At 34.1% G+C, this 17,586-nt stretch overlaps 2 protein-coding genes across 3 annotated transcripts in view; one reads left to right on the top strand and one right to left on the bottom strand.

Moving 5' to 3' along the window:
- Window positions 1–17,586, bottom strand: part of LOC116850174 (sodium-dependent dopamine transporter) — a 400,294-nt gene that overhangs the window by 290,218 nt on the left and 92,490 nt on the right. The window lies entirely within an intron of this gene.
- LOC116850176 lies at window positions 1,664–4,591 on the top strand. Of its 2 annotated transcripts, none has more exons than XM_032828140.1 (3): window positions 1,664–2,365; window positions 2,597–2,789; window positions 2,918–4,591. In XM_032828140.1, the coding sequence occupies exon 3, from the start codon at window positions 3,067–3,069 to the stop codon at window positions 3,799–3,801; it is 735 nt and encodes a 244-aa protein (XP_032684031.1). In that variant the 5' UTR covers window positions 1,664–2,365; window positions 2,597–2,789; window positions 2,918–3,066; the 3' UTR covers window positions 3,802–4,591. Both variants share the same exon structure in this region, with proteins under 2 accessions (XP_032684031.1, XP_032684032.1).

Genomic DNA, 17,586 nt, shown 5'->3' on the forward strand with positions numbered 1-17,586 from the left:
AATTTTACTATGACTTAAGATTTATTGCTTATTGTAGAATGGGCTTTACGGAAAGCAGCATTAATTGTTTATCGTGTGCAAACTTTCGTCGCATGGCAAGCGTTGCCGTGTTCTGTGTAGAGAAGTCACTATAGTAAAAAAGTAACGATACAAGTAACGATGAATTTCGTTACTCGTTACTAAAGAAAATGTAACGCCGTTACTTTTTCGTTACTGATACAAAAAAGTAACGGCGTTACCAAATCGTTACCAAAAAAAAGTAACGAAATAGTAACGTCGTTACAAGTAACGCGTTACTTCCCAACCCTGATTAAAGTTATTAATTTAGTCATTTATACAATATCAATTTTATTTTATATATGCGTGTGTGTGTGTGTGTGTGGATGTGTGTGGACTTATGGACTTATTTCTTAACAGAGAATACATTTTTTGTGGGAAATCAAAAAGTTATACCGCTATATGACTACGTACACCTACAGAAAGGAATACGTAATAATTTATTAACTAAAGATCTATTAATGAATAAATATAAGAAAAAGTCAGAGAAACAGTATGCATCGTGGAATGATATTATTATTGCATATAAGATGGATAAATATTCCTTTTTACGACAGCGGCAAATGTCAAAATTAAATGATAGACACATTTTTGCTGATCGTATTCCAAAAATGAAAGTGAAGTACGCTACTACAGGTACTAAGTACAGGTACTTAGTAAAGGTACTAAGTCACACGGTAACAAATTTCATAGACTTGGTAATTACATGGAATAAAAGTAAGATGTAATAATTATATAAAAATAAAATGAAAAATATAGATACTCTCTTACATCACATGTATAATAAACATAAAATTCAAATATATTTTTCTATTATAGGTTGTTTCGAATAGCCTTAGACGATGAGCGGCTAGTTCATATGCCGTCGAACGTTCATCGACTACTATTGTCAATTGCGCGAGTATAGTTTGTGCTCTCCTATTCAGGAGCCTCGTAAGATAGTGTGAGGAAGTATAGTGCTCTTGTGTATAAGAGCACGGCGTGACCCAGAGTAGGGCACGCGTGGAGTTGTCCGGCGCCTCCGCGCTGGAAAGGAATCTCCCTTTCGAAGGATAATAATCACTCAGAGTATTGAGACACTTATCCGTCTTCCTTGTGAGTGTCGGAGTCAAGTCCGAATAAGATTCAGCTCAGGTTGGCGAGGGAGCAACAGAGACTGAATCTGAGATGTTAGACTGGCGAACGTTGCTCGCCTGAACAGTCGCGCATGCGGCGAATGCTATATCTCGTAGTAAGAGCCTATTCGCGAATGTAACTCTGAATCGCGTACGCGGCCGAGTCGTAGTCTGACGTTGACGTACACGTAACCGTAGACGTGCGTTGATAGTACCGCGTGCGTGACGAATGCTAAGTCTCGTCGAGACGAGAAGCGAATATTCCTCGCGTATAGAGTCGCGGATGCGACGACGTTGGAGTCTTGAGTAGACTTAGGTCAGCGATCGTGTGTCGCGAGAGCGCTGTACCCCTGGCAGGGAAGTAATAGCGAGTGTGTCTCGCGTGAGAGTTGCGGCCCTGGCAGCGTAGCAATAGCGAGTGTGCCTCGCGTGAGAGCTGCGGCCCTGGCAGCGAAACAATAGCGAGCTTGGCTCGCGTGAGAAATGAAACGATGACTTGCGCGGAGTCGTGAGCCCGACCGTACTAAGTTCTGTCGGCGCTGATACCCGGTATATGCAATACGGGAGATGTTGCAAAGAGAGACGTCCACCGCGGTGGAGGCGTAATCGTCAAAGTAATCCGAAGTGGTCACGCGAAGCCTTCTCTCAATCCTCGATCATCTTGAGAAGGTGGAGATTAGGCATGTCGATCTGAGATCGATTAATCGAAAAATCGATTATTTAGGGTAAAATAATCGATTTTTTAGATCGATCTGAAACACTGGATCGATTCGATGAATCGATCCAAGAACCCCTTGAATCGGAGACCGATTCACAGTTCCATTGACGTGTGTGGATGTGTTGGTGGTTTTATGTTCCATACGAGTCGTCGACGCGTGCGAACGTGTTTTGTTCGGTGGTCCCTGAGGCCTTTGATAATACTAAATAGTTTTGTGTGTAAGTAGCATTCGATTTGATTCGTTTAATAGTGATTGATTAAATTGAAATTGATTTTTCGATAAATGTACGTCGCACTTTTGTTAAAATATTGTTTTTTTCAGTCTAAAATATCAAGTAAAAGTGATATATGGAATCACTTTATAAAAAAAGGATCGAGTGGCATATGCAAACACTGTCACATAGAAGTGAAAACATGCGGGAACACAACAAATTTACGTAACTATTTATTACGTAGACATCCCTGTATTAAGTCTGTAAGTCATCGAAAACAAATAGTGGCAAATAATGATATTGGTGGCAGCAAAAAACAAACTGAAATGTGTATCTGTGTACCCTTTTCTTACAATACACTATATGTGTATCACATTTTTTTCTATCAATGCATGCTTGTTTAAAGATTGCGTAATCTTGAAGTTTTATCCTTTTATTACTTTTTCAATTTAAATATAAAAATAATAGAATAAATAAATGATATTTCTTTACAGACAAATGACAATATTAATACTCCGTCAACTTCGAAAGAGAAATTTGGCATAAGTGATGTTTTAAGTTTGAATAGTTCAAAAGAGAACTGTGATTCCGATCTAGAAAGTGTAGCATCATTATCAGTATCAGAAAAGTCAAAACTTAATCAATTAACTATGGATTCATGTGTTAATAATATTAAAGCGTTTGGTGGTAAGATTTTTTTTGTGATTATAATGAATTAATTTATCTGTTATGACCATGTTTTATTTATGAATAGTGACAATTTTTATTTTATTTTATTGGTAAATGTATTAATAGTTTTAATATTTTTTTTTCAGTAAACGGAAGTGTGGGCAGTTAAATAATGCTCTCATGTTAATGATTTGCAAAAATACATTACCATTAAACACAGTTGAAAAAGGTTTCCAGTACCTCATGAAAACAGCGGTGCCTTTATATACTTCTTTCGCGACGAACAATTACACAAATGATAGACGACAAGTACGACGTTCTTTCATTGCAATTCAGAGAAAAGCTCTTAGAAGTGGAATCAATATGTTTGACTGCGGATGTCTGGACAGATATACATAATACTAGAAGCTACATGAGGTTAACAGGGCATTTTATATACGAAAGTGAATTAATGAATATAAATTTTGGTGTGTCACATTTAACTGAGCCCCACAATGCTGACTATTTAAGTCAAGTGATAATAACAATGACTGAAAAATGGGGCATAACTCGAGAAAAAGTTGCAGCATTCATAACAGACAATGGTGCTAATATTGTCAAGGCCGTAACAATCGTATATGGCAAGCACAAACACTTATGGTATTTCGCGTATACGTTGAATTTAGTAGCTCAAAAACCTTTTGAAGAAAAAGACGGTATTGAAAGCGCCAAACAACTGCTAAACATTGTAAAAGATATAACTAGATACTGCAAGCAGAACATAAATGCGGCTGATGCTCTCCGTAAAGCGCAAAGTAATTCAGCAGTATCACTCAAATTGATTCAGTCAGTTTGTACGAGATGGAACTCGATTTACTATCAACTAGCACGATTTGTAAAATTATCGGAGTTAATTGCTCCAATATTACTCAACCATCCGAAAGCTCCATCTATGTTAACGGCAAATCAACTGAATGCTATTAAAAATCTTATAAATATCTTAAGACCCATGGAAGCTGTGACAAAAAAATGTCCGCAGAAAAATTCGTAACGTTAAGCAAAATTATACCAATAGTATCTTGTCTTTTGGAAACATACCGTGCAATAAAGACGAAAACAGATGTTGGCACTGCAACAAAAAATTTAATTGTCGACGGATTAAAGAAAAGATCTGATACGGTGGAACAAGTTTATATGTTAGCTATCACAACACTACTGGATTTAAGAAAATTTATTTTTCTAATAGAATAGCATGCTCCAGAGCTATTAACCAAATAAATAGCATGATTGTGACTTCAAAAAAACGATTGGAGAATAATTTAAATCATGAAGATTCAGAGAACAATTCTGAATGGCAGGTTAAAGAGGCAGAAGAGCCTGATATTTGGGAATTCCATAACAAGCTGGTAAAAAATCAGCTGCAATCAATTCGACAAGAAAATCAAGGACAAGGCTTACAAGACGAATTGAAGCATTATTTGACACAGCCCGTCGTCTACTTCAAAACGACAGATCCTATCTCATACTGGCATCATCAACAAAATTCTTTTTACAGCTCAATAAGACCGATTGCTAATAAATACTTTTGTATAGTTGGAACATTTGTTCCTTGTGAAAGACTTTTTTCCGTAGCGGGAAATATTGCAACCGACGAAAGGAGTCGCCTAGATTCCGAGCGATTAGATAAATTAATCTTTCTAAAGTCACTTGATTTGAAATATTGGGAAATGTAATTTTTTCCTTAATTTAATTCAATAAACGCATATAATTTACTTGTTTTATTTCTTGATTGCAAGTTTGTACAAAAAACTTTGACACTCATCTTTATTAAGCACATTAAAAAATCGACTAACGATTCGATTAATCGAGAATCGATCTTTTAATGCTCAATTTAATCGAAAATCGATTCTCGTGCGTTCGATTCGAATGGGAGATCGATTTTTTTTAGAATGAATCGACATGCCTAGTGGAGATCCGTGGAGTTACCATACACTTCGTAACCCAGATGCCAACGTGTCCTCGGACACTCTAGAGGCACTATAGCCCAACGTGCAAACGTACTCTAAAGAGCTGCGGAGAGTTGTGTAGAATCACCGAAGACCTAAACACAAAATGCCAACGTATCTACGACACTTTTAAGGCAGTGAAGATCGATGCAGATATGCAAAAGTATACTTCTGGCGAGGCAAGTGCCCAACGTGCTTGCGCACTCAAAAAGGCGATATGAAGCTAGCTAGCTAGCTAGAGCTTAAAAGAATATCTCAATAAGGCAGTGACCTGATATGCAATCGCAGCCAAAAGGCCTCGAGTGGTCTCGCGCGGCGCCTTATATAGGCGCCTAAGCGAGAATTAACCGCGAGAAGCGGCTCCGGCTGACGCGATCGCCGCGTCGCGGTGACGGCGCGCACTGGCGGCGGGAGGCCAGCGACCGCGAGTTGAGCGGCGCCTGGGGCCCGGCCGCCCGCCGTACACGCTCCGCGCGGACACCCAGCTGCCGTCGGGATAGGTATTGTGAAGACTACAAAAGGAGATATGCACTATCATCTAGTGCTGTAATAACGTCACCCAGATAGCCAAATCTGCTCGAGTAAATTTTGCTCAACATTTAACTACAAATTTTGCTACCAAAATGTCATCAAATTGGACACAACATCTGCTAAATCAAAGATCGTTGGCAAATTGGCGCCAAATATCGAGTAAGGTTTGTGCGGCGCAGTTTGAATACCTTTGGAATACGTTACAAAAGTCGGCATTTTCTTCATTAAATTTAAGATATGTCAATCAAGACCCTGTTGAAAACTGTTTTAGTCAAATTAGAAGTCACGGATACAGGAATAATAACCAACTCCTCATCAATTTTGTGTTTCATTGACAACATTTGTCACTACTAATTTAACATCAAAGCATTCTCTTTGACGTCAAATTGATGCCAAATATCAAACAAAACTTGGTAAAATCTAATGCCAAATTGACGCCAAATACCGACCAAGGTTTGTGCAGTTTGGCGCTAAACTTTACTCGGTATTTGGCGATAATTTGGCGTCAGATTTTGTCACCAAATTTTGCTAACAAAACCCAAGCATATTACAGATGGCATCGGATTTGCCGTCAAGTTTTAGTCATATTTGGTGTCAATTTGGCGACAATTTGGTACCAAATTGTTTGCTGGGCAGATGTTTTATTGTTTTTTGACGATTTATTTGATTCTTTCAACGGAAAAGAAAATAAAAAATATTCCAGTGTCATTACTTCTTCAAGTAATCATATACCATTTTGGCACAACGCTGTCAATATACTTCGCAAGATGGACTTTGTTGATAACATAACTCACAAATATATTCGACACAACACCAAATGTCTTGCGAATTGAATATGGATCATCGAAGAAGTACAATACCTTTGGAATACGTTACAGAAGTCGGCATTTTCTTCATTAAATTTAAGATATGTCAATCAAGACCCTGTTGAAAACTGTTTTAGTCAAATTAGAAGTCACGGATACAGGAATAATAACCAACTCCTCATCAATTTTGTGTTTCATTGACAACATTTGTCACTACTAATTTAACATCAAAGCATTCTCTTTCTTCAAATTGTAAAGAAAATTACATCATTATCGCTTACTAAAATAATCTAGGCAGCAGAAATTATTGAAATAAGTGATGAAGAAAATGATGAAATAGACTGTGCAGAAAGTGCAATACTATTACCAACATCTGATTTATATATTGATACAGAAAAAATTATAAATATTGTAATTGGTAAAATTGCAAAACAATGTGCATAATGTGCACAATATTTGCAAAATGCAGATACTTTGAAAAATATACAGCATGCACTCCAAAATGCTGAATCAGAAATTGTGAACTTTTGCCATAAAGTAAAAATAATGAAAAAATTGAAAAATATATTATATTTAAAGGCATTTTCAACTATATCATTACATTGTATCTCACGTGAAGACTATTTAATAGAAGAATGTGCACATCAATTTATATTACAATGATACAATTTTATAAATAAAATATTACAAGGGACTTTAAAAGATATTTGCACTACTAATTACATTTATAATGAAGCAAAAAAATTGTCAATGAAGTACAAAAAAGGACAAAATAATAAAAAATATTAATATGTGAATAATGTTAAAGAATTAGAATTTATTTTACAAGAAAATGTAAATACTTAACATTAAACTTACCACAATAAACTCCAAGTTTCAGTTGTATTAGTTATATTAGTGTTTTCTTTTTATTTTCCACTTATTTTTTTATTGCGGATTCTAAATACCTTCTATTGGATACACATACACACATACACGCGCACGCGCGTATGTGTGTGTGTGCATGCTTATATATGACGGCCATATTGATTCTTAGTTCTACACTGGTGTCATACGGTGAGGACGCCAAAAACGCTAGCCCATCTAAATGCATAGGACATTGTAGCTCCTGGTCTGATGGCAGATTGAAGACGCAGATGACTATGGATCTGTCGACAGATCCTACTGCCAATCTGACGTCAGTCTACGCACAGATTGCTTACTGGGAATGTATGGAAAACAACGATTTTATTGCGGAGCAAGAGACATATCTGGACATTGAAAAATCTTATAATATTAAGTAATTTAATGTTAAGAAGCATAAAACTGGATAATGAAGGTCATCTTTGCAATTCTAGTTTGCTTATATTTAATTTTAAAGTAGCATTATTGTGTGGATTCGGAATATTTCGAGGTTATCATATACTTTTTAATCGTGTTTACGTGTGAAAAGAGCCTATTAAAATATATTATATTGTTCCCTAGTAGCATAAAATTTTGGCGCAATATTGGGAAATTATATAAATCCAATGTTAAATATTGAGTATGAATTGATTTCCCAACATTGGTCCAATATTGTAAAATGGATATTGCCTCTTATTTAACCAACATTGGTCAGCAATATTGATCCAATAGCATTGGACAATATTTGACAAATGTTAAGCAATAATATTTACTCAATTTATTCACGTTGGACATTAATTGGATCCTAATGTGAAACTAATTCCAGTAAACGCTAGATATTCCTGGAAAATTTGTTCCTAAAATCCAAAATTAACATTCCAAGAATATCATAGAATATCATAGAATATCCCAAAATATTCATAAATATAGAATTTAAAAAAAATATTCAAATAAGCGCAAAAAGTCCCACTTTTTACAAATATTGGCGAATTGGTTGAAATGAAGAACTAGTCAGCGTTTGTTGACTTTACTTGAAATTTAAGACTTGATTCCAAATGTTATATCACACTTAAAAATTCTCACTAACACTGGGATTCAAACTTGGACTTAAGGCATCTTTGGATTATGAGTCTATTGCTTTAGATACTACACCAATCTTCTTTGATCAATATAAACGTCTTATATTTTATCTATATATGTTGCAATTAACGCCTTATATAATATTTTATATTATATTTTGTCTACATATGTTGCAATTAACGCTGTAATATAATTTTTGTTATAATATGATTTAATTTTAATAAAAATTATATTTTTTGTATTTTTATTGTTAATTTAAACCTTAACTAGTGAGGTGAGATCTACGAAACACCACACATTCCATTTCAGTCATAAAATTTGTACAGTAAAAATTTTTTTATTGCTCGTATTAAATAGACAAAGACATAAGAGATTATAAAATAACGTGTAAATGTTGAAATATAATATTGACAATAGATTACTATTTATTCAGAGATTAATATTAATATTGTATTAGGAAATATTGACCAATGTACTTCCAATGTAAACGCAATATCGTATAACTGTTGAAACATAACATTAGTCGTTCATTGGCCTTCATTCTATATGTAATATTCATATTATATTATATTCATATTATTCATATTATGTTGGGAAATATTGGCCAATGCACTTCCAATGTAAATGCAATATTGTGTATTTATTGACGTGTTATATTGGCAATAGATTAACATTTATTCTGAGATCAATATTAATTTTATATTGGAAAATATTGTTCAACGTATTTTCAATGTAAATCCAATATTATACAAACATTTGGCGTACAATATTAGTATATATTTGTAATAATTCCATGCCTAATATTGGCTTAATATTGAGGAATTTGGCCAATGTAAATGCAATACCATCTTATTATTGACACGTAATATTGGTAATAAATTATCATTTAATCTATAATCAGTATTGATAATTATATTAGCAAATATTGGCCATTGCATTGCCAACATAAACACAATATCGTGCAATTATTGAAACATAACAATGGCCGTACGTTGGTCTTCATTCTATATGCCCTTATAGAAATATCATACTAAGAATTATTGATAATTATTTATTTTCAGTATTAAAAATACTGGATGATTCTTAGTATGATATTTCTATAAGGGTGTAATACTCAGTCAGAGAGACTTTCTGTAACGGATGCTCATGATTTCGCTTATTGTCAGCTTGGTAACTGACAATTTCCGTCTATTCGACATCATTGGCATTGGATTTATATAATAATATTTATATTATAATATTAATTGTACTGTGGGTCCAAATTATTAGGACTAAAACGTTTACAATTTTCATTTAAAAATAAAAATATGCTCGTACATCAGCGCTGACTCTCACTTGCCTATTGTTCTCCTTTAATATTCATATTACATTGAGAAGTATTGGCCAATGCATTTTTAATGTAAATCCAATATTGCGTATTTATTGATGTGTAATATTGACAATAGATTAATATTTATTCTAAGATCAATATTAATTTTATATTGGGAAATATTGGTCAACGTATTTCCAATATAAATCCAACATTAAATAAATATTGAACGTACAATATTCTACGTACAATAGCCATATATTTCTAATTATTCCATGTTGGCTGAATATTGACAAATATTGGCCAATGTATTCCTAAGATAACCAAGATAGTCAATGTAAAGTCAAATTTTGCTACTAGGAATTATAATATAGCATTTCAAAGATATTGATACGGATTGGCTTGACAAAGATGAAGAAAATAGACTATCTTATTATGTAAAATATAAAGAAGAAGTTCCATATTAATCTGGAAAATCTATTACATTTGAGTACAAATGTAAAGCGATCGAATTTTGGAACGGTAGTAAAAATAAACGGCTAAAAATCGACACAGTTCGTGATTTAAGCTGAAACACAATTAAACCGATGGGCCCAAGTTGAATATGGAAGTTCACATAAAGAAAAAGTGAAACGTATAATGGAATATATTGGGAATGTGCATTAATTTTAAAGGATTTTAAGGGTAAAAATATTTTATTGTGAAAACATGGTTACAAATTGATCATTCAAAATATTGTCCATCGCTAGCCATTACTTTTTCCCATCTTTCTGGTAATAGGTAGATTCCACGTCGAAAGAACGACACATCTTTTGATGCTATCCACGAATCGATCCATTTTTTGGTATCCTCATAAGAATGGAAGCGCTGCTCACACAGGCCATGAGTCATCAATCGAAATAGGTGGTAATCGGAGGGAGCAATATCTGGAGAATACGGCGGGTGTGGTAGGACATCCCAGTTAAGCACTTCTAACGTTTCCTTGACCGGTTTCGCCATATGTGGCCGAACGTTGTCGTACTGGAAAATCACTTTATCGTGTCTTTTCGCGTGATCTGGCCGTTTTTGCTTCAATACTCGACGCAATTGTATCAATTGTTGTTGGTAGCATTTCCCAGTGATGGTTTCGTTGAGTTGGAGCAGCTCATAATACATTACACCCAGCTGATTCCACCAAATACAGAGCATGAGCTTGGCGTCATGAATATTCGGCTTTGCCGTCGATGTTGATGGTTCGCCTGCACAATGATTTTTTGCGCTTCGAATTATCGTAGCGTATCCATTTTTCATCACCCGTCACGATACGATACAAAAAAACTTTTTCTTCTGTGTCTTTAAAGCAACAATTCACAGGTCATTTTGCGGCTTTCGATGTCCCTCAGCTTCAATTCGTACGGCACTCTATTTCTTTGCTTTTGAATCATTACAATGGCCTTCAAACGTCTACAAATCGTTGATCAATCAACATTTAATGATTCTGCAAGTTCTTCTTGCGTTTAATTCGGGTCTTGATCGAATAAATCTTCCACTTCCTCATCTTGAAACTTTTTCGGCTGATCTGGACGTTCCTTGTCTTCCGTGTCAAAATCATCTTTTTATAGCGTCGAAACCAGTACTCACATGTTGAAATCGATGGAATATAATCACCATAAGCTTTCGACAGCATTCGTTGACTTTCAGCAGTACTTTTCTTCAAATGGAAGCAAAAAAGCAAAGTTTCCCGCAAATTGCGTTTTGTTGGCACAAAATGCGACATATTCAATGCTCAAAAAAACAATGTTGTTTACACTTCGGCAAAATGACATACTGAAAACTAAAGCCACATGATAGTGCTTTGACATGAAGGTAGCAACAATATGGCCCGATGCGATATAATACTAGTTACGGCGTCTCTTGAAAATCCTTTAAAATTAATGCACACTTCCAATATGTATCAAAAATTTATGCAAGCAAGAGAATCTAAAATTATCATACATGATATTGATCTTCGTCGCCTTGCAAACAAAGATAACAGAAGATTTACCATCATTTAAAGCTGGCTATACGTGGGTTTAGAACTTCAAAAACATTTTGGAATTGTGTCCAGGAAAGTCACTAAATTTATTAGGAAAACAACATTACGCAACGAAAAAGATATCGATTCTTAAAATAAAGCATTTTTGGTTGCTGTTAAACCCTACATTGCGAGAAATAGAAATGCGAATGTGTTCAGTTCAGATCAGAGCGCTTTTAATCTTGAAATACACTCTGGGAGAACCTTAGCAGAGCAAGGAACAAAGAGAGTAGAAGGAATTGTTCAATCTATCTCATCTACAATCCACAGTTATACTATTCAACCTACAATTTCTGAAGATGGACAGTTGTTGTCACCGTTATTTATTGTATTAAAAGAAAGTTCTGGAGAATTTGGATCTATTGTTAAGAAACATATGTTTAAAGCAGAAAATATTTTTGCTATGGCTTCAAAATCTGGAAAATTGACAATGGAACATTTTAAGACCTGGTTACAAGAAGTTTATTTTACAAATACTAATCGTGCAACTGTTTTACTGTTGGATTCTTTGGGCGGTCATTGTAAACGAACAATACAGGAAGTAACATCAAGAAAAAAAATTGAAATTATTCATCATAGCAAAAGGAACTACAAAATATTTGCAACTATAAGACGTTATATGGACGTTTAAATGGATTTCGTACATGGAAAAATTTTGTTAGGCGTTTTTCGGATTCAATTAATTTTTTAGATTATAATGTTAATTTACATACTATATATATATATAGAGATAATATATTAAAATTATAATCACTTGTACACAACCAGTTTTCTTCTCCAAGATTTCAACTTTATTAAATATACCTGGTATTGGAGTGGCTAGATTGAAAACAGACCAAATACGTTTGAAAATCCAGTAGAATATTATTATTTGGTTGAGAATAAACCAAAACATAAAGACTTTTTACCAAGCACATTTGATTATTGCAGTATCACCACAAATACTTCAGTTACACTAACGGAATTGTTTTCTTCCGTGTGGATGTATCTTTTGATTTCAATGAATCGCGCGCGAGAATTTTTATCGTGTGTTTTCTTGCCTTTGACGTCACACTAATCGAGAGTTCCGGGGCCAGGAGCCTTAATTGCGTTTCGTTCAATGAATTTCGTTGAATTCACTTTCGCGGATCAAACGTATCTTCGACATGATTCACCACAAAATAAAAGAGAAGCGATTCCTTAGAAATCCAGAGGAATCGCTTCTCTTTTATTTCGTGGTGAATCATGTCGAAGATACGTTCGATCCACGAAAGTGAATTCTTCATTGAACGAAGCGCAATTAAGGCTCCCGGCCCCAGAACTCTCGATCGGTGTGACGTCAAAGGCGAGAAAATACATGATAAAAATTCTCGCGCGCGATTCATTGAAATCAAAAGATACACACAGAAGAAAACAATCCCGTTAGTGTAACTGAAGTATTTGTGGTAATACTGCAATAATCAAATGTGCTTGATGTAAAAAGTCTTTATGTTTCAAACACTTTTTCGACGAATATCACTACTATCAACATTATAAAGAATAGTTTTATCATTCTTTTTGCATTGAGGATAATATTAGTAATTTTAGCACTTTCACATATTAATTATATTTCTCATTAAAATATATTGACGTACACATATTCATGTACATTTTTCTTGTCTGTTATAAGCAATATAAGCAGATGCGAAACATATGTTACAAATAAAAAAATATTCAGCAGTGGCTGCTTATGTTAATAATTCAAAATTAGTTTTATACCTGCAATATTTAATATTGTACTTTTATAATATTAATATTTTAATATATAAAATGCACTGAAGAGATGTAAATTGTATAACGATGTGATAATTAAATAATTACCTCAAGAGTGTTTCAAAAGTAATGAGATAAACAATTCACGGGGCACCCTTACTGGAGTTATTGAGAACATCCGGAGTGGTTTTTGTCAGTTAGAGTACGGCATATTCCTCGGTTCTCTTCAGGATTTCCATCCCGTTAATAAAAAAAAAAGAAATTAGTGATTGCGCACGATACCGAGCGCGTTACTCAGTACTACTCATATATCTTTCCACTTACATATCTTAATGTCCATGTAATTTAAATATAAAATATTTAAATATAAAATATATATGGATAGATTCAGAATAAAAAATGCTAATTTTTTATCCATATAACAAATTTATAAAATTAAAAATTAAACTTATTAATGGCTATTTCGTTAATTGTTAAAGATATAAGGTGTAGTAAAAAGAAATCCATTATTTTTCCAATAGATGGCTTTAGTAATGTGTATCTCGCGTTGTATAAGTGCGATCGGTTTACGCTAGATGGCGTTAAAAAGATAAGATTTGGTACTAAAAAAACTTCTGAGGCAGTTTTGTGATTGTTTGACTCAGTATTGTTTGAGCGCGCGTCAAAGATGGACACCAGCAAAGAGAAAATACGCCATATTTTACAGTTTTTCTTCGATAAAAGCGAAAACGCAAGCCAGGCGGCTGAAAATGTGAATAGTGTTTATGGTCCTGATACTGTAACAGTCAATCACGCGCAATTTTGGTTTCGTCGATTTCGTTTCAGTAATTTTGATGTCAAAGATGCACCACGCTCTGGAAGGCCAATTGTCGAAAATGTCGATAAAATAATGGAAATCGTCGAGTCCGACCGTCATGTAAGCACTGTTTCGATTGCCCAGAAGCTAAACATTGTACAAAAAACCGTTTGGAACCACTTGAATAAGGCTGGATACAAAAAAAAGCTCGATGTATGGGTGCCACACAAGTTAACGCAAAAAAACCTTATGGACCGAATTTCCATCTGCGAATCGCTGCTGAATCGCAACAAAATCGACCCATTTCTGCAGCGGATGGTGACTGGTGATGAAAAGTGGGTCACTTACAACGTCAAGCGAAAACGGTCGTGGTCAAAACGCGGTGATCCGGCGCAAACGGTGGCCAAGCCAGGATTGACGGTCAGGAAGGCTTTGCTGTGTGTTTGGTGGGATTGGCAGGGAATCATCCACTATGAGCTGCTCCCCTACGGCCAAACTCTTAATTCGAACCTGTACTGTCAACAATTGGACCGTCTGAAGGAATCAATCGCCCAGAAGCGGCCAGCTTTGGCCAATAGGAGAGGAATTGTGTTCCATCAGACCAGGCCACACACATCGATAGTGACTCGCCAGAAGCTCCGGGAACTTGGTTGGGAGGTTCTTATGCATCCACCTCATAGTCCGGATCTGGCACCAAGTGATTACCACCTATTCCTGTCTATGGCGAATGATTTTGCTGGTGAAAAATTCGCCTCAAGAGAAGCTTGTGAAAATGAACTGTCCCAGTTTTTTGCCAATAGGGACAAGGGTTTCTATGAGAGAAGCATAATGGAATTACCTTCAAAATGGCAACAAGTTATCGAACAAAATGGTGCATATTTGACCTAAATCGGATCATTCTAACTATGCTAAATAAAGCCTTCAATTTCATACAAAAATAATGGATTTCTTTTTACTACACCTTATATTTTTTTTTCTTAACCTAGCCCATTTTATAAAAACCACATAACTTTTGTCTAGAAAGTTTTTTTCTATCTCCTATAGTTACAGAGATAGTAAAAGAGGCATAAAACTTTAAGGGGTAATTTTACTTCTAAACCTGCGCCATTGCCGATAAAAAAATATGGGTCTCTTATTTTTGGACACTATAAATATGCCAAGTTTCATCGAAATCGGAGACACACACTTCGCGAATGTTCCTTGTAAGTTACATACACCATAATTGGAATTTCTGACATCTTAAAGTATTTATTTTAATACTTGATACTTATGTGTACAACAGTCCAGATGGTACAAAGAGTTCTTGAAAAAATCTTACCGAATTCAATAAAAGGGGAATGAATTCCTTTTTTTCTTTAGAAATAGTGACTGAAGAGTTCCTAATGAGTTATTAAATATAACAGAGAACGTCAATAAAAATGTGTTCAAATAATAATTAGGAAAGAGCTTAGATACATGTTACATGTATTTGAAAAAAATTTTTTAGTAATTTATTTTATGTTCAGAGTAGTTAATAAATTCATTTTTTAATACTTATTTCATTCTTTAGTGACTCTTTTGTATAATATTATAACATATATACATATAATATATTTACAAGGTGTCCTGCGTCTCAAAAGGCGTTTTAAAAGAAAACATAACCCACACAACACAGGTGACTATTTGCCGATTTATAGCCGACATTTTGTAGTCAAATGTTTAAAATCGACTGTTCAAAATTGACATTTAGCCGACTCTTTTGAGTCAAATAAAAGTCGACTGTTTAAAGTCGATGTTTAGCCGACTTTTTGTAGTTATTTATAGTTGACTGTTTAAAGTCGACGTTTAGTCGGCTTTTTTTCATTTGATTTAGTCATTTAGTTTAGTCATTTGATTTTGTAGTTATTTGAATAAATAACTACAAAATGTCAACTAAACATCGACTTTAAACAATCGACTTTCATTTGACTCAAAAAAATCGGCTAAATGTCAACTTTCAACATTCGACTTTAAGTTGACTACAAAATGCCGGATATAAGTCGGCAAATAGTCACTTGCCCATACAGCACAAAAAATTGAAACAACGTTGTGAAAACGTTACAATATTGAATGTTGAAATGTAAACATCTTCATAATGTTGAATATATATTGATTTTTCTATATTGAATTCTTTATGTTGTTACAACATTAAAATAACATTAAACAAATTAGTATTTATTGAAAGTCAAATAAAAATACAGTGTTATTTATTGAAAGTTAGTATTTATTGAAAGTCAAATAAAGATACAGTGTTATACAGTGTTGCGGATTGGAAGCGGGTCGCCTTCGCGGCGTCTGTGAGACAGACCTCCCAGTAGGAATTTACTACTGGCATCAAAGTGGTCCAGTACCGATTTATAGTAAACTGGCATAGTGCCAGATTCCAGTATGGGTTTAGTATTGGTGTGATACTGGAATGATAGAAAATGACCAGTATCGGAAAACAGTACTGTCACAGTATCGAAAATCAGTACTATACCAGTATAAAAAACTTTTCCGCCATTTTTCCGTACTGGCGAAACGTATACAATTCCTACTTGGGCCACCGCGGCTGAACAACTCAATCCCCGGGTTGCCGGTGCAAAGCTTCTTATAAGAAGTTATTTCTGTTACCCAATAAGCAAACAATATTTAAAAAAACACTTAAAAACGTTTTTAAAACGTTAAAAATAATGAGATAAGTTCTCTTTTTTCATTAAAATAACGTTTTTAACGTTTGGAAGAATGTTTTGTTTTTTAATATTTAATGAACATTTATTTTAACATTTAAATAACGTGTTTTTCTAAATTTTAAAATAAATCTTTATTAAACATTAAAAATCAAAACATTTTTTTCAAACGTTAAAAAACAATTAAAAATTGTCTTTTTAACGAAAAAAGAGAACTTATATCATTATTTTTAACGTTTTAAAAATGTTTCTTCAAATGTTTTTAAATTGTAATGTTTTGTAATATCAACACCTAGGTAAACATATTTTACATAAAAATTTTATTCATATATCTCTGATTCTATTTTATTATATGAAATATTTGAACTATATATTATTTATTTTTGTGGTTGTACTAAATAATATTATAAGAAAATTATAATTAATGCTTCGGCTGCGCGCGCGCGCTACATATGGGAATAATAAAAGACACTTAGTATGAGTTGAAAAAATAGCGCAGTAGCCAAGGTGATAGACTAGAAACCTGGAGGTGTTTGAAGTCTCGAGTTCGCGTCCGACCAGTACTAAGTAAATTTTCAGGTGCGAAAATAGTGAGAAATCAAATAAAAGAGTTAAATTTCATTTAAAATCAACATAAACTGACTAGCAATCTTTTCTGCAAGATATGTTTTTTTAATCTGTGTCATACGTTATTGTATCGCCATTTTATGTAAAAAAATGTCGTCATTAAGACTTAATACATATGATGTTTCTGGTCTGCAACTTAGGAAAAGACCATCAAAAGACCTCATTATTTGGTTAACTTGAAAGATAAATGACGTAACAGATGACGTAAAATTCACGTCATTATCACGACTCTCTGCTACTTGGGATGTTTTTTGAATGTTGAATTGTAATGTCTTATAGACATCTACAAGATATTGCAATTCAGCGGACATTAAACGTTTCTACAACG

The sequence above is a fragment of the Odontomachus brunneus genome, unplaced genomic scaffold (assembly GCF_010583005.1).
Source record: "Odontomachus brunneus isolate Ranch 3 - 2012 unplaced genomic scaffold, Obru_v1 Obru_scaffold_135, whole genome shotgun sequence".
NCBI classification, from domain to species: Eukaryota; Metazoa; Arthropoda; class Insecta; order Hymenoptera; family Formicidae; genus Odontomachus; species Odontomachus brunneus.